The sequence below is a fragment of the Planococcus citri genome, chromosome 4 (assembly GCF_950023065.1).
Source record: "Planococcus citri chromosome 4, ihPlaCitr1.1, whole genome shotgun sequence".
In the NCBI taxonomy this organism is placed as follows: domain Eukaryota; kingdom Metazoa; phylum Arthropoda; class Insecta; order Hemiptera; family Pseudococcidae; genus Planococcus; species Planococcus citri.
Window position 1 is genome coordinate 46,875,187 of NC_088680.1, and position 17,791 is coordinate 46,892,977.

At 32.0% G+C, this 17,791-nt stretch overlaps 4 protein-coding genes across 7 annotated transcripts in view; 2 read left to right on the forward strand and 2 right to left on the reverse strand.

Annotated features, from left to right (window-relative positions):
• The window catches only part of LOC135845463 (alkaline phosphatase, tissue-nonspecific isozyme-like), a 199,436-nt gene extending 196,206 nt beyond the window's left edge, over window positions 1-3,230 (forward strand). Inside the window, exon 10 of the mRNA XM_065364034.1 lies at window positions 1,551-3,230. Coding sequence (XP_065220106.1) covers window positions 1,551-1,709 — 159 coding nt within the window. The 3' untranslated portion in view covers window positions 1,710-3,230. The remainder of the gene's footprint in view (window positions 1-1,550) is intronic.
• The window catches only part of LOC135845460 (uncharacterized), a 219,824-nt gene that overhangs the window by 164,231 nt on the left and 37,802 nt on the right, over window positions 1-17,791 (reverse strand). The gene's annotated exons all lie outside the window — the stretch shown is intronic.
• Window positions 2,369-17,687, reverse strand: LOC135845462 (angiotensin-converting enzyme-like). 4 transcript variants are annotated; one of them, XM_065364029.1, is made up of 14 exons: window positions 17,496-17,687; window positions 10,885-11,074; window positions 10,287-10,445; window positions 10,104-10,200; window positions 9,853-9,996; window positions 9,501-9,692; window positions 9,182-9,279; window positions 8,701-8,870; window positions 4,375-4,499; window positions 4,018-4,261; window positions 3,707-3,805; window positions 3,304-3,447; window positions 2,778-2,953; window positions 2,369-2,686 (listed from the first exon to the last, which is right to left on the reverse strand). In XM_065364029.1, the coding sequence occupies exons 2-14, from the start codon at window positions 11,071-11,073 to the stop codon at window positions 2,598-2,600; spliced, it is 1,926 nt and encodes a 641-aa protein (XP_065220101.1). In that variant the 5' UTR covers window position 11,074; window positions 17,496-17,687; the 3' UTR covers window positions 2,369-2,597. The 4 variants fall into 4 exon arrangements, with proteins under 4 accessions (XP_065220101.1, XP_065220103.1, XP_065220102.1 ...); XM_065364031.1 differs by lacking the exon at window positions 17,496-17,687 and adding an exon at window positions 17,329-17,459; XM_065364030.1 differs by lacking the exon at window positions 17,496-17,687 and adding an exon at window positions 15,649-15,806.
• Window positions 6,570-7,746, forward strand: LOC135845475 (uncharacterized). The gene is made up of 2 exons (XM_065364056.1): window positions 6,570-6,936; window positions 7,043-7,746. Exons 1-2 carry the CDS (start codon window positions 6,864-6,866, stop codon window positions 7,612-7,614), a joined length of 645 nt encoding a protein of 214 aa, XP_065220128.1. The 5' UTR covers window positions 6,570-6,863; the 3' UTR covers window positions 7,615-7,746.

Genomic DNA, 17,791 nt, shown 5'->3' on the forward strand with positions numbered 1-17,791 from the left:
TCATAGGGTAAGTTCCTTAATTTCAAATTTTAGTCAAAGTCTAAAAAAAACATCTTCCTAATCCAGTTTTTCCTTTAATGAAAAAATTACAAAATCATGAATGTGTTTTCTGATGAGCTTAGTTTAATCTAATCACTCCTTTCGATTTCTAAAAAGTAAATAATTTAATTGGCTCAAAATTAATTGCTTTGAATTTTCAAAAAAATATCATCATGTGGAAGCATTTTTGTTCAATCCTGTTGATTTTCTTCGAAGTCCCAACTTTTTTGTGGAAAATACGTTTATATTAAATTTGATCTCATCCAAAAGTTCCTTCATTTCGAATTCTGATCAAAGTTTAAAAAAATCAATCAATTTTTTGGTTGAAAAAAAAACAAAAAAAAATTATTTTAAAAATGTTTTTTAATAGGCACTTAAGTAGATTTTAATTGTTTTTTTTTCAATCTTTTAAAAAAATAATAAATTCAATCGACCCAAAAATAAACGCAGGTTTTTTACGTTTCAATAAAATGTCATTTCGGGAGGTTTTTTGTAAAATCTTGTTAATTTTTTTTTCAATATTGTACTTTTTGATGAAAAATAAGTTTACCATAGAAAATGTGCCGTTTCTTCCACATTCCTACGTAGATATTCATATTTCAATTGTTTTTATTTTTTTATTTTTTGTAATTATTACATATTGAAATAGGTATCAGGAAATGTTTGGATATTTCCACACTGCGGGTGTGTTTTTTTTCAATGCTAATTTAGGGTTTCTTATTTTTGCTTTTTTATGTTAAGTTTTTGTTGAATTTTCTTACTTTTGATTTTTGAACAACATAAGTCATCAAGTTTATTCATTTTTAAAGTTTTTTTCTTTTTTTTCTTTTTTTTTTGTAATTTTTTATACCTACCCACAATTTTTATACGTTTTCCAAGAACATTTTTTTCAACTTTTAAACTTCAGAATTTCAATTTTTCTTTCAAAACTTTTATTTTTGAATTACTCCACACTTTTCCACCCAATCTTTAAAATCAAGTTACTTTTTAAAATTTGTTCCTGAAGCTAAGTAAGTATACATACTAATTTTTTGGTCAGGGCAACTACAAGAATTTCCTTTCACCAATAAAATTTTTTATTTTTAAATCTCTAAAAAATGATGATGGCTGTTAAGAGGCCTTGGGAAAAGATTTTTAGTTGCGTTCATCATTGATAAAAGTATAAATAAAGGTGGTCGATGCTTTTTTCAACAAGTCCTTAGTTTCTTTCAACAATGTGTTCTTGCCCCTGCAATGTTCAAACTAGGCAACACTTGCGGCTCAGAAGCCTTTCCTAAAGGGACGTAAATACGTTCACGGCAGGTACCTACTACCTAGCAATATTTTTGATAAATAAGACGTATGACACTCAAATAAAATCACGATAATTTTGTAATGAATAATAAAACTCCACCGTCACTTTCACTCCTCCTTCTTCATATCTTCTTCGGGCCCTCCTAGGTATTCTTCTTTTTTTTACCACGGATACGATGACCAATTTTCTGACACATTCTTCGTTTTGTCCACAACAGAACTGTCAAATGCCCAACAACGATAATTCATCTGGCAGATCGGCAGTCGTACTGGCGAGTAGTGTGCTTGGAAACGAAGATTCAAGATCAAACGCTATATCGGATTTCAAATCGCATTTCTGCATAATCGTGTTAATCCTGATGCTAAAAATTTTATAAAACACCATACTTAACATCGTTTCATGTTCGTATATAATTGTTCAGATATTTCATACACATCTTCTTTAGCCTATAATAAGGTTTTAATACCTATTTTTTATAATCATTTTTTTTTCTTCAACTATACGTTCGTATATCTCTGGTACCTACCTCTACTTACGAACAAATTTTCCAATGTCGTAATAATAATATTAGGATCTAAGTAATCGATCGATACGAGGCTGATAAAATAAGACATATCAAGGTCGTAAAAAGTTATTATACATACCTACATATGCCAACATACGTGGGTATATAGGCTGTATAAAGGAGATACATACAAGTATTAAACGCAGTTTGCAAAATGATCAAAGTTGGCTTATTTCGAACGAATCGCTTTGGATATACGATAAGAGATAGGTATTATAATTTCTTCCCTGGTGGCGTTCACACTCCAATGTTTAACATAAGGATGGGAGATGTTAATTACAACGAACTGCACTGGCATGGTATAGCATATGGGGGATTTTGAGTCAATGTATAATAGTACGTAGCCCTCGAATGTCATCGTAAACTATGCGCAAAACTTCTCTCACACTCTATTAGTTGCATCCTGTAGACAATTTTCAAATAAGTACCTACCTATGAACTTTAATTACTGTATCGATATCGTCATAAAGTACACAATAATTTAATTTATTCAATAATATGTATATTCGAATGAGTAAAAGTGTCGATGAAATATACCAGAAATAATAAATATAGGAACCAAAATTACAAAACGATGAAATAATTAGCATAAATTAAGAATGGAGAAAAAAATCTCAATTATGTACATTACAATAAATAATCGCGAAATGAGATAAGATGAGATGAGGAAGAAAGACAAAAATAGAGAGAAATAAAGGATCAGTGTTTCTTGTTAGAGCTGAATATGTCGCTCACATTCTTAACTATTTTTCTGACGAAACTACCAAAATGGAATTTTTTTTTACAAACTGAAACAGAAAATATTTACGTTATAGAGTTGTAAGAGTAAATAAGTACCAGAAGTAAACGTCGACGACAATTAGGAAATAAAAATATTACCTCTTTGAGACGGTTCCCATCCGATATATTCTCCGCTTTTTTTATTCTCTTCCTTTAACCATTCGTATATAGGAGCGAAATACCGCAGCAATGGGCCAGCGTCCATAATTCTCTGTCCGGTTAGTATTTGCATCGCGTCAGGCCACGGTTTCGAAGATCCTAATCTTAACATTTTCCTGTAAATAAAGTAGGTATTAAAATGTGTATTTTATGGTACCAGAGAACGACGCTTCAGCGAAGAAGATTCGCTTATTATGCAAAAACTTTGTAATATTTTTGTAAAAAAATAAAAATAAAAAATAAATGTCTCGTGTACAGATGTATCTATACGTATTATACAATTTTTTTCTGTTTTGTAGATTTTGGCGTATATTTTAGATGATTATTTACCTACGTTTTGTACATGATTGTTATAATTTCGAAATTTAATAAATCACGCGAATGTTTTTGTTATACGATGTGTTAGTTTCTTTTTAGTTTTAGGTTCGATTTAAAGTATAGGTATTTATCGTGTGCTGATACATACCCGAGTAAATTACCGGCGGCGGTACTTTGATAAATGTCGCATTGATGGAGTGGTTTGGCGCTGGCGTTTTCTGGATCGTATTCGCCGGCTTGTTTACAAAGTGCTTCGTGAAATTGGAATTGGATTACGAAACTTACGAAATATCTGTGCAAAATGGTAAAATGAAATGAATTAGCGGGTTTAAAGATTCGTACAGCTGTCTGGTTAGTGTTTGTTGGTATGCTGCTATCGATAGGGGGAACTTTAAATGAGCATTTAGCCTGTATGAGGAACTACAGGGGTGAAATATGTTTGAAAATAAATTTTGAATGGGTTTTTTGACCACGAAATTCTCTCAGGAGGAAAAAATAAGAAGAATTTTCATTAAATCAATAATTAATTAAATGAAAATTTGAGAACTAACCTAATATAAGGAACACTGGCAACAATATGATACTTGGAAGCTGGATCGAAATCATCTTCTGATCGATCAACTGGAGATTCAATGCCTTGGTAGGTGTTTCTGGAAAAAAAATCATTCACTCATATAGCAAAGTCCAGCAGCAGTTTCTCGTAATTTGACGAATATCAGTTTAAATAGGTAAGTATTAAGTAGGTATGAGCACATGTTCCTTCATTCATTCATTAATTCATTCATTCACATGTACGACTATTATATACGAATAAGCACAACAAAAGATACGAGTATAGGTAAGTCATGCATTTTCTTATCACCTTAACTTCCACCATTCGCAATTATAATCGTCTTCGGTGATAACACCTTTGAATACATTCCATCTCCATAAATCCATCAAGTATCCAAAAGGTAAGAATGTTATTTTATCTAGAGCAACGTGTAGTAAATAATTCAAGTCCGCTTCTCTACTATTGGCAAGATTAGGTAAGAGACCAATTTTATTCATGTGTTTCGGAGTGGAAACCGATAACGCGATTACATCTCCAATGGCTTCGTGAAATCCTGTATACAAATTTCCTCGTAATTAGTTAATTCTGCGGAGAAACGCGTCGCGGTAGACTGTATAGTTTTTAAATTTAGGTAAATGCAACAGGTAGGTAGGTAAATATAGTTACCTGGATTGGCACCTTCTCGATAAACAAACGGTTGAGATCTGTATTGTAGGTAGTATTGTATATGACCCATTTCGTGATGAGCTGTGTTCAAGTCTTCAGCAGTAACTTCGGTGCATTGTTTTATACTTTATGAAAAAGAAATAAAATGGAAAACTGTTATTGTTTCAAATTTTTTTATCAACTCGAATCGATGAGGAAACCAGCCCCTTTTTACAAGTTCGAGGTTCTGATTCAAAAAAAATCTGGCATAATATACAGGGTGCCCAGAAATATCGAGCACCCCAAAGAAAGTTTTTCATTAAAAATATAGGTTGGCAACGTGAAATAGATGCATAATTATGATTGGTGGAATGTTATCTCTCCAGCCCAACAACCAATAATGTGCTACCATTATTATCATTCACTGTGACCAACCAAAGTATTTTAATAGAAAACTTTTTTAGGGGTACTCGATATTTCTGGGCACCCTGTACCTATCCGCAAAAAAATTCTCTGGCAAAGAAATTATACCACCGCCCACCCTTTATCACAAACATTAGAATAAAAATTTAATCTACTTTGCATTTTCTACATTTCATTTTTTTTATTTTTCAGTAAAAGTTTGTATTTTATTTTTATTGGAAAAAAATAATAAAAATATAAAATTTTCAGTATTTTTAATTTAAACAAAAAAAACTTGTTTTTTCAGTTTTTTTTTTTTTTTTTATAAAAAAATTGAACCTTTTTTTCTCATTTTGTTCTTGACAAAAAAAAATCCGCCCACCCTCTATCACAAACATTAGAATAAAAATTTATTATACTTCACATCTTCTACATTTATTCTATGTGTTATTCTACATTTTTTATTCTACATCAGGGTTGTCAGCGTAGAATGTAAAACGTAGAATAACTTGTAGAATAAATGTAGAATATGTAAAGTAGAATAAATTTTTATTCTACGTAGAATATGTAGAATAAGTAGAATAAGTAGAATAAATTGAAAAAATGCAAAAAATGTTCTAATTTGCTGGAAAATTGTACTTTGCTAAGCATTTGGATGATTAATTAATTATGTTTTCACCATTGTAATGCTGAAATTCTTCAAAAATGCTGAAAAAAGTTTAGTAGAAGCTGAATTTCTCATGTAATTTCACCTCATTTTGATAGGTCACCTGACACTTTTTCAATTATCCCAAAATCATGATTCATGAGCTCAAAATTTTCCAAATATGTTCAAATTCAATCAAAACATATTTTCGTCAATATTCAAATTCAAATTCCTCATGTAATTTTGATCCATTTCAATAGGTTGTACCTACCTATGACTGTTTAAGTTTTTTTCAATTACCTATCTCTTAAAATCAGGACTCAATTTTGAACTCAAAATTCTCTAAAAATTAAAAAATTTCAAAACATATTTTAATAGAATTCAAAATATTTAAAATAATTGAAAAACTCCTCGCATAATTTCGACCCATTGCAGCCAACAGGTTGCATTGCATGACTTTTTTTCAATTATGAATTATTATCTCAAATTTATAACTCAATTTTGAGCTCAAAATTCTTCAGAAATGCTAAAAAAAAATACATTAAATTTGTTGAAAAATTGGAATTTCTCGTTAATGGTAAAATTTTAACACATTTTGATAGGTTTCAACTTTCAAGGTTACTTTATTCGTTTGTTCATTTTTTCTCATGCATTCAGCTTTCAAGCTCACCAAAAAAAATTGATGAACTTTAGGTCAATTTGTTAAATTTTATTGTAAGTTGTTGTAAGCTCAAAGCTGTAGATTGTAAGCATTATCACGTTTCGTCATTTCTTATCAGGTAAACAGCCAATCAGAACTTTTTCTACATTCTACATTCTACGTATAGTCTACGTCGATATTCTACTTATTCTACTTATTTTACACGTAGACGTAGAATAACTTATTCTACATGTAAAATGACAACCCTGTTCTACATCTACAACCCTGTTTCAGTCCCTGGTTTTACTTTTATCCTTGACCAAAGTGCAGGTTTTTTTATACCAATACCATTGATTTCTCAACTCTTTTTTTTAAATTTAATTTTTCAGTAAAAGTTTGTATTTTATTTTTATTGGAAAAAAATAATAAAAATATAAAATGTGCAGTGTATTTATTTTAAACCAAAAAAAAACTGTTTTGTATCTCTTTCCATTTTTTCTAAAAAAATAAAAAACAAAAACCTTTTTAAAAATTTGTTCACTCTGTCCTTGATAAAAATAAATCTCAACCTTGGAATCCAATAAACTTGCAATTTGCATATTAACCAAAGTCAAAAGTCAAAAGGTTGAGATTAGTTGAGATTTTGATTTCAGATTTTGAATGTTTTGATTTTGTTGGTTTTTGATGAGAAATATTTCAGAGTTTCGACAATATTTCATTAAATTTATACTTTCATTTGTTTGGATGTTTATTTTACAATAAAATATGTTGTGATTGGTGTTTGTTGGTACCTACATAATATATATTTTAATTTTTAACGTCATGGGAGCCGCAGTAGCCCGAATTCCTGCTCATAGAGTAACAATTGAAGATGTTGATGATCTCGTGAAGCGATGTAAGTATTACTTTAATTTTTTATTTTATTTATTTTATTTACTTATCAATATTATTGACTATTTGTTTGGTTCAAAACATGTATGAAATGTTTTTTTTTTTTTCAGATAACAACAACCCACATCAAGCATTCACTTCTCTGGAGATGAGCCTCATCTATCATGCAATAGATATATCTGTTCCGTGTCCTCGGACTGATATCGACTACTCAGGAGTGGTGAGGTATCACTTCTCTAACGTAGTGAATGACATAAACTGTCCTTTAAATTTGTTTACCTTGGAAGGAGTGTCATCTAGATTGCAAGGAGGTAGGCACCCGTGCCGCTGGTTGATTTTACTGAAGTTCAGAAATCCTCAAACGCCATACAACCGCAATACGTTGGCCATGGCGAAGAGAACTTCCGAAATGGGTTTAACAAATTTAATGTGGAATAAATTCACCTATAAAAGGATTGAAGATCAGGGAGAATGCATAGAATTAGAATTTCGTATGGCTCATTCTACGTGCCAATGTGCCCCATATTCTAAAATTATTCGGACACCGTGGATTTTTTTCCCTGCAACGCGAACGGAGGAAGAAGAATATGAGATGAGAAACGAAAGATTCAAACGTGTTTCAAAACTAAGACTCGAACGTAATCTTGGGATAATGCAGGATTCTTTAACAAACAGTGCTTAGTTTATTTTTATTTTTAATTTTAATTTTATTTTTAAAGCTGTCGCCTTTCATTTCATTATTATGTTTTAATGTCATTTGTCAACTTTTTTTTTTTTTTTTTTTTTTTTAACAAAATAAAGTTTTGAGTTTTTATTTGGGATGTTTCTTTACATTCGTAGCAACGTGGTTTCAATAGAGGATTGGGTTGCCAGGTGTTTTCTAGGTCTTAGGGTTTTGAATTTGATTCTAGTTTACCAGAATTATACTGTTTTTTTTTTTTTTTTTTTTTTTTTTTTTTAGTTTCTGTAGATTTTGCTTTGCTTTGCAGGGGTATAAAAAATCTAGATGTTTGAAGAGCCGTCGCGAAGATGACGTAAAAATGTATTTGTAATTTAGACCTCATGGGAAATTGAAGTTGAAATGAACCTGAATAATACTGAATTAGAGGACGATACAATTTTCGATAAATCAAATGCCTCAGGAAAATTATTAATGTTCAGAAACATATTTTGGTAATTGGTAAACTGCTCAAGATTGCAACCAAAAAAGAAAAATAGAATCTTCATTGATAGGCTAAGATTGAATATTGCTCCAGTTTAATGCTATAGTTGAAGAACGTCGTAGAATTGATAAAAATTGAGACGAAATACCAATGTACTCGTAGGTAAGTATTTCAAAATAATATTCATACGTTATTGCATCTTCGTAAAATTTTGCAATTTAAAGAAAGATCCCTTTGCAAATGTTTAAGGTGAATAAAATTCAAATGAACGACCATAGGGTCCAGATTGAAGAAAGATAAATTTTAGATTGAACAAGATTATCCCTAAATTTGAAGGGAAAATAGAAATGATTGCCTGTTAGATACCTATTGCACAAATAGAAATCTATCATTTCAGTACTTCAGCTACCTATTCAAAAAATTTATTTTCTATTCTAAATCGTACATTATTAAATTTTCAGAAATTCCCCAATAATTTAAAAAATCGATTCGTTTTCAAGATAGGTACCTTCTCCGAATAGTTCAACCTGATATTTGAATCAGAACCAACAGTTTGAAATAATTTCCTCGTAAACGAGTAAAATTAGCCAAGTATTTGTACCTACCGGAAATCTTCAGCATCATAGAAATCCCAAGCTGACGCATGGCATACAATATCACGATCGTTGGGCTTCTCAAGAACTGATCTTTCCCAAAACGTATCTGGCATAGCGGTCAAATTGATAGATTGGAAAAACTCATCAGCCAGTTGAAACATTCTAATTGGAGTGTATTTCTATGTAAACAAGAGAGAGAAATCGATAAAACAGCCGACATACAGGTAATTATTAATTATAAATAAATGAATAAATTATAAACAGCGACTTCGGTTGGGTGACGTAGCTGAAATTTCATAACGAAGTCTACTCGTACCTATACTCTTCTTTCCTCTCTCGTGTACAGAAAATAATCATCAAAAAAATCCATAATTTAAAAATTTTCTGCTATTCGGGCAAATTTTTCAGTTACCTACGTCGCTATACGAGTAGTACAAAGTACATAGGTAAAATATTATGAGATAATATACGAGAACTAATTAGTACCTACTTGTTCTTGTAAATATGGCGTAACATCTTCACTTTTGACACTAGGATAAGGTGTACCCAATTCACCTATGTTGGACCAAGTTTGAGCCCACATGTTGCCTATATAAAAAAAAATATAGATTTAAACAGAATATTTGATGTCTACTCAAAGCTATAGCTACCTATACACTCTAGTAAGTATTTGTATAGGTAATAGTGCGTCGATAATCCATTATAGGTACCTAATGTATTTAATCTAATATTATATGAGTAGTAGATATTACATGGAAAAGGAAAACGGAAACTTAAGGCACGTTATTCGTACTGGTACCTTTACCTACCTAACAAATGAGCAGGTATTGGGCCTCTCTTTGAGACGACTTTCTCGCCATATTTCTCTCTTAATTTTCTTCTTACATAGGCATGCACTTCCAAGTAGAAAGGACGTAGTTGTTCCCATATTCGAGCAATTTGCTCTTTGAAGTCTTCGGTTTCGTAAGCTTCTAACCAAAATTCAGCGGCATCGGTGAAATCTGTAATTCGTCAAACGTTTAACCTACTACGTAGCTATAGCTATATGTAAGGTAAGGTAAACCTCTGCCTAGTGCGAATCTCAAACAAGATTATGATCATCTTTTACGCGTTTGGCTTTTCGTTGAAGATAAAATTATGCAAATTCTATGATTCGCTTACTGTTTAAAGCTGCCGCTTCGTTGGTAAGTGCCACGTATTCGGCGAACAAAGGACGAATTGGTTTACCAGTTTGCTTCCTCCATTCGACCCAAACGTGTTTTAGCTCTTCTTCATTTCGACTCGTAGCTAAGATTTCCGTTAATTCTGTACCGAAATATCGCCGTTATAAATAAAAGGTATACAGATACAATAAATTAACATAGGTAGGTAAGGTATTCCAATAAGGTAAACTATCGGCGTGAAAATTTTACCTGGTTCTAGACTTAAGTTACATTTACTGGTATCGTTATAAGCGCAAATTTTGCCTTTACTGTAAATTGACTGCATATCAGCAATCAACTTTTCCAGCTGAAACCATGAAAAGAAAAATTAGAGATTTTTTTCTACGTAGTTTGACGGAGAGAACAGAGCTTCGATAGTTTTTTAATTTTTACCTTTTCATATTTATCTTCGGGTAATGCCGAGGTACCGAGTATGGAGAATTTCTTAAATTGTCTTCGTAAATCAGGGTTCTTAAACGTCTTCCAAGGATATTTAATTGTCTCGAGCCATTGAGCTTTAGCAAACTTAGCCAATTCATTGCTTACTTCGAGCTAAAATTATTTCCATACGAATTAAAAATAGAAATTTTTTAATCAACAACCCACTGCCTTAATGAAATATATTTTATCCGTCGAAAGGTTATCAATTTCAGTAGCCCTTTTAAAAAATACATAGATATACTGAAAACGTAGGTACACTTGCGATTTTGACGAACTTTGACACTGTTACAGGTGTTCATAAGTAATAATCAAACGAATTGTGTATACGCAGGTAGAGATAGGTAAGGTACCAGGTAGATATAATTTTAAGTAGGTACCTCTAGGTATCAAAAGTTTCCGTTTTGAAATTTGCATACTCGTAAGTCTTGTGCTCTCGTGTACACTTTCGCGAGTCCATGAATTATAAGGATTTAATAGAAATAAACGATTGAATATGGTAATTTACTACGTATCATTAGGTGAAATTAGGGTAATTAAACGTAATAAAAACCTTTTTCGCTAGTGTTTCTGGTTTGATATCGGTCGCGTATGCCCATTCGGCCAATGTCACTTCGTGGCTTTTCTCTGCGTATAGTTTATTGACACGGTCGAGAAATCTGACTGCTTCTTCTTCTTGGTCAGCTCCGTTTACGATTGGTTTCGCCCATAACAGTAAACATACGAATACAATCGAATACATCCTGAAAAAATATGAAAATATTATTAATCGATTAATCAATAACATCGCTAAATTTTTTCAATTAAATCAAGACCTAAGTAGGTTACTATCTAAATTTTGTTTTGTAAATTAAGCGTTCAATTTTAATCTCGCAAGAATGCGGTGATGTGGGCTACATTTTTGAAAAGCAATTCGTCGTTGAAAATTTTGAGTTTGGTTCATTTTTTAATTGTTTATTTATTTGCCTATTTCGAGAGATAACCACCGAAATACCTCGAGCTGGCTGATAATAAACATTAAACACGCTGAGGAAGTGAAAAAATACTGGGATAGGTACCTAATTATAAATTTGAACTGAGTTTTCGATATCTACCTTTATTTATTCCTTCCGCTTATGATAACTATATTTCACAATAAAAGTGGTCGGAATGGTCCTTTCGCCTCTATTTTTCATTTTTTCTGGCTATTTTTTTAAAAAAATAGGTGTTGTTGTAACTATTGTTACGCCGTGATTCTTCAGTTTTTTAAAAATTCGTTTTACCTACCTAATACTTATCTACATAAGTACATACTTCATTCGTGCTTTTCTAAAATTCACTTACAAACCAATGTTTTCAGCTTCTCCCTCCCTCCCTTCCTTCCTTCCCAGATCCCATCGTTTCCACTTTTTTTTTTGCCAATTTTACCTAAAAATGTTGAAAAAGCGATGGAATTTCGGGTGAGGAGTTTTGAAAAGAAATAGAAATCAAAATTTCAGTAGATTCATTTGTATAACTTTCTCACAGGACTTCAAAAAGCATTTCAAAAGTCCAATTAAAAGACTGGAGGTTTTACAAAGGTTCAATTTTTCCAAAATAGCCAAAAAATTGCATAATTTTCCATATGCGAAAACTGAAGTAGCTGCAATTCAACTAGTACCACGTTTCATGGCGAAATTTTGATACCAGCGAGGAAAATAGTAGGTACCTATCTTAAAAGACCCAGCCAGATTGTATACTTGCCAAAAAAAAAGGTGAAATTCTGAAAAATATGATTGAGCAGCTGCATGCTGCAATCATGAAAAATATTCTCTATTTTGGTCACAGATCACATTTGACGTGAGTAAAAAAGAGTGTATTTCAAAAATCGAAATTCACCCCCCCCCCCCAATTCCACAGAATCTTGATAGTGCAATTAATTAAGCAGAAATAACTCTGGGGATGTTTTATTTCAGGGCCTTCTCGTATTAAACCAGTAATTAAAATTAAGGAAGCTTCGATCTGAATTTTGTAGGTAAAAGTTCAACTTTTTGCGGACAAACAATTACAAATTTGAAAATATTCAGCGTAGACTTTTTTCTCTTTTTGAGGAGGTTATTTTCAAATTAGAGTCTCAATCTCAGTACCCATAGAAGACACAAGTCCCTAATTTTGATCAAACTTTAAAATTTTTTTTAACGAAACAGCATGTTAGTTGTTGATAATTTTCAAACGCTTGGTTCAAATACCAAATCACTCTTCATTATTCCTCTTCTGAGGCCTTCAACATGGTCAAAATACAAAAAAAAAATAATTACGTGACTTTAAGGTGGATTGCGAAGCAGAAATGTCGAAGGATTTTGAGGAAATTCTGTGAAGACCTTTAGGTATTTTGAGTTGTAAATCACTCCGAAAAAAATGTTGCTTCGGGATAGACCCTGATGGGGAGATATGGATTCTCAAAGAGAACATATTTTCGAGAAAAAAATCGAAGTTTTTTCGCTCTAGCCTTTGCTCAACCTGTTTTGAAAAAAATGCTCTAGTTTCATAAAAGATGGTAATAATTAATCCAAGACCACTTTTAGGGTTCTAAAATGAGCGATTCAGAAATTTTCAACCACTCAGTAGAACTCTAAAAAAGCGTTTGGATTTTAGGGGAAAGTATAGGTTGATGCAAAATCTCAAAAACTGTTATGTACATATTTGGAACTAGACTATTTTTCCCAGAACATGTTAGGTAGGGCTAGAGCAAAAAACTCAAGATTTTTTCCAAAATGAACCCTTATTTAGAATTAATATTTGCTCTTGAGGGACACTTCAAGGGCTAAGATTTTTCCAGGGCGACTTTCAACTCAAAATAAAGACGTTCACTGAATTTTTGGTCAAAATCCTCCAACGTTTTTTTTTTCAGTAATATCCACTCTAGTATGACGTATCATTCAATTGTAGGTTTCCAAGGACACTGAATTTGAATACCCAAACCTAACAATGTTTTGAAACAGACTCAGTGCCCTTTTAGCTCCGAATCTACCAAAAACGCAGTAAGTACTACATTTCATTCCTATGAAGTATTCTCATTGTAAGGTCACCAAGTTTAAATATTTATGACTTTTTTTTTCATTTTACCACTCAGTTTCCAGCATCTCTCCTCCGACTCTATATTAAAGTTGAAAAGATCTAAATCACACGTTCTCCCTTGCAACATAAGTAGGTATCAAAGAATATCAAAAATTTGGAAAAACGTCGAAAATGAGGAGTCCCGATAAGACCATTTTTTGGCCCCCTGACAGTTATCGACTAGACCACTCTTAAAATGTTGTAATAAATATCCAAAATACGAATCGGTGGTTGGTTAACCCAAAATGACAATTTTTTGGGCTCCAGGGACAACGAAGTAAAATCTCAGAATTTGGCCCAAAAAAGCTCAATTTTGAAAGTTACAGGAAAAATCAAATGAGAAATCATCGAGCACTTGCCAGTGTGGTTCAAATGTAAATTCTTCAATTTATTTGAAAAAATGTGCTTAAACACTTTTTTTTAGGGGTGCCTAAAGTGGGGGGCTCTAAAAAAAAAGGATTCAAAATTACGAATATACAGCTTACGCTTAATTAAACTTTTTCATCAATATAATTGAATATATACCTCAAAACGTTATGTTTGGCGCAAATCGTGGGTTTCTAGTTTTCCAGGGGTTCTCAAAATTTCGAAATTGCGAAAAAAGGGAAAACTGCAGGATTTTTGAGTACCAGCGGAAAGTTTTATTGAGCTCAAAATTTGGTAGGATGAAGGTCTTTCAGATAGACTAATAAACTGTAAAAAGCTTTTTAGCGAGGCTCAAAGGGGTAGGTTCAAAATGGTGGTTCCAAAATTTTCCAAAAATCAATCCCTCCAAAAGTTTTTGAAAATAATACTCAGTGGTTCCTAAAATTCTTTTTTTGTAATCACAACTTTGGGAACCCCTGGAGCCCAAAAAGTTTCCATTTGGGGTTAACCAACCACCGATTCGTATTTTGGATATTTATTACAACATTTTAAGAGTGGTCTAGTCGATAACTGTCAGGGGGCCAAAAAATGGCCTTATCGGGACTCCTCCTTTAGTAATTTATTGTCGCAATTAATCGCTTCATGACCTTTTTTTTCAATTACATGCATATCAATAAAGAATTTCGAGCACTTGTGACTTGAAACAGCTAGCTTCCACTTTACTCTCCTGCTTCCCCTCACCACACATCTGAAAAATTTCCATAAACCAAAAAAAAAAAAATCGATTTGTAATGTTTAAGATGGTCACGATTATTGTCACGTTGAATCCAAAACTTTGGAAAATAAAATAAGAAGTGTGAAAATATAATAGTTATTCAAGCACGTCCTTTTCGAAACTTATTTTGTAATTTTCTCTCGCTAAAAAGATCGCATAACACTGAAAAAAAATAACGTTCTCGTATGAGAAACAAACAAAAGTTTCAAGTTCATTGAAATGCAATTTTTTAAACAATTTTTCCAATTTTATTTATTTTCAACTTCTCCTAACAAATCAAAAATTAATAAAAATGGCTCGAACTTGATGCTTAACCCTTGGAAAACCCGAAATTTTAAAAGATGAACAGATTTTTAAAGATTCAGGTAATGCATATTTCATCCTATTTTGAAAAAAGTGAGTGGTGTAAATTATCGTCGAACGACTTCTTAAACGTTAAGAATTCAAGTCCCTTCTCGTCTTCTCCCTTTCCTCTAAGATTAAAAAGCTGAGATGAGAGCTATAAACAGGTAGTACATAAGTATAAAATTAATTTCTCGATGAATTTTTATAAGCAGTCTTGAAAAAATATTAGGTGTATGATTCAATAAGTACCCACCTAATTAATTTTTTTTTTTGAAATGAATAAATTAGAATGCAATATCCTATTTATGCAGTACTAATAGAGGAGATGGACATCTAAGTAAGTAAGTATTATAAAATAAAATTAATTAATCGCCATAAATCAGCATAAACATGAAACATACTCAACAGTTTTCCGGAAAATTTGACAACAATACATATACAGTAAACTCGATGGAAAATGTATAGGTAGGTACAAGGTAGATAATGTTAACTATTCACGTGAGAATCACGAATATATTAAATATGAATTAACTACACATAAAGTAATCCACATGCATTATTTCGGATTGTGATATTACGCAGTAATTGAACTTTGAATGACCTTATGAAAGTGGAGATGAGTGAGGAAAATCGCAGACTAGGTCCGGATTTAGGCCTCGGGAAATATGCGCCTAATAGGCGAATTTCTCAAAAAAAAAAAAAAAAAAAAAATAGTAAATTTGAAGACATTAAATCAACAACAATGTATAAAATTACCTATTCGAGTATTTCCTTCAGTCGAATGATTAAAATAAAAAATTAGAGGGTAACAAATTACACGAATTTTCACCAAACTCGATTCACATTTTAATGAAGAAATATTATATTGACAGCTGTTTTATCTATTTGGCAAAATCATCGGTAATGGACTAGGGACTTCCAACATTTATGAACGTGGAAATCTCACCCGATAGCCTTGCGATGTTTACCGAAGAATAAGAAGCAAAATTTACCATATTTTCGATCTTTTACCAATCGTACTTGTCCTATTTATAAATTTCAAGTGACTTCTATTTTTACATACCTGTATGCGAAAAGATTGTCGATTTAATATAAAAGATAAGATACAGTTTAAGGTTTTATTAGCGTTTATATTTTAATTAAAATTATACAAAAAGAGAAAAAAAATCTTCTTCGTATGTCCTATAGCATGAATTATATAGTGAAATCTATCATAAATCACGAGCCATTCACGTGCACACTTCGCGGGGAATACCTTTACATCGCATCTACCTACCTACACCTGGTGATAAGTTCAACTGCATCGGTTTTGAACGGAAGGGTGGAAATCGAAAGAGAGAAAAATCATAAGGACGAACAGATTTCGTTATACCTATGTTTAATAAATACTTATAAAGCCGCATACAACAACTACAACCACACGGAATTTTATAATTCACTGAGAGTAACGGCCGTGATTATTTCAATAACTTTCTCAATTGGCAATGAAAATTAAACGTGCTTCCACGTTCCGATTGTTTACGCTTAGACCTTCGATATTTAAGCGATTCGAGAGAATTTTCTTAATTATATTCCAACACTAGCGACGACGACGTTGTAATAGAAATTACACGATAAGTATATTGGTTTTTTCTTTACCTATATTTTTCTCGAAGTAAAATAAAAATATGAATATCTTGAACAAGGTGCGATCTTTTTACGTTATTTAAATATCTTGAAATTATCGAAATAAACGTGATTCGACGAAAACGTTTATTTTTTGACACGCGATAACAATATGTTTCATTCATTCGCCTTCGCCGGATACCTATTCACGTGGCATAATCATTTTAAACGCCTTCAAATTCTTGCGTATGCAACCGAGCAAAAAGTACCTTTTGATTCGCAGGTAAGTCTTCCGGAAATGTTTTACGCTACCCATTTGTCGAATTTCGAGCCAAGTAGGTAGTTTTCGTTGCAGAAAAAATTCGTTTATGAAATCGTGCAGAAGCAAAATCGAGAGGATTGGAAATTTTGGCATTTTCATTTTCTTTCGTCGAATGTAGAGTTTACCTACTAGTCATTTTGACAGTTAGGAATCCGGTACAGGGTAATTTCTTTCAAGATTCAGATACCTGTTCTTTTTGGGTCCAATTTGGTAGACGTACTTTCCAACGTTTCGATCAATTCCAAAAAAATGTAAAAACTATTTTATTGAGGGGAGGAATAATGATATGTCCTAAAATATGGTCTCAAAAATCAGCATCAGTAATTAATTACATTTAAACATAATTGGGTGATCATAATCATTTAATTAGAAAGCAGAAATAGGAATTTATTTATCTTAAATCGAAGATCGTCAAATAAACCTCGTTTGACATTTTAAAAATTAAGATTCTAAAAAAATGATTAAAAATACGAACCCATAGTAATCATCATAAAAGTAAAATAATGTACCTTCTCGTGTTTATTTCAAAAAAATCACAAGGCAAGTCAACGTTCACACCAACAAACGAGATTTCATTACGATAGAGTTAAATTAAGCGAAAATAATTAAAAATATCAAAGAAATACTAGGTACACATAAAATACAAAGTTAGGCACTGCAAATAAGTAAAACTCACCTGCGTTTCGGTCTCTGTGAAACAATTGATGCATCCAACACGATCCGGATTCACTTTATAGAAAAGTAAAACTACCTACCTAATAGGTAAAGGTAAATATTCAGAAAGACCTCCTACTATTCGTCATTATCACCGGTTTTAATGGTAGGTAATTTCACCTCTTTCATCGTTGGGTTTAGTCGTATGGGAATTGACATTGACTAGCTTCTGGATGGCTGAATGGATATGCTCGTCTACAATATTAATACCTATACAGGTACTCTTCATACCTAATGATTAATTATGTACTGCTTGGA

Excerpts from the sequence above, each read along its gene's own strand:
- LOC135845462 (XM_065364028.1), bottom strand. The coding sequence starts at position 15,328 with ATGTATTGTTGTCAAATTTTCCGGAAAACTGTTGA. Across the intron at positions 11,075-15,293 it reads ATTTTCCGGAAAACTGTTGA|GATGTATTCGATTGTATTCG; the intron begins GTATGTTTCATG and ends ATATTTTTTCAG. Across the intron at positions 9,997-10,103 it reads TAACTTAAGTCTAGAACCAG|AATTAACGGAAATCTTAGCT; the intron begins GTAAAATTTTCA and ends ATTTCGGTACAG.
- LOC135845475 (XM_065364056.1), top strand. The coding sequence starts at position 6,864 with ATGGGAGCCGCAGTAGCCCGAATTCCTGCTCATAGAGTAACAATTGAA. Across the intron at positions 6,937-7,042 it reads TGATGATCTCGTGAAGCGAT|ATAACAACAACCCACATCAA; the intron begins GTAAGTATTACT and ends TTTTTTTTTCAG.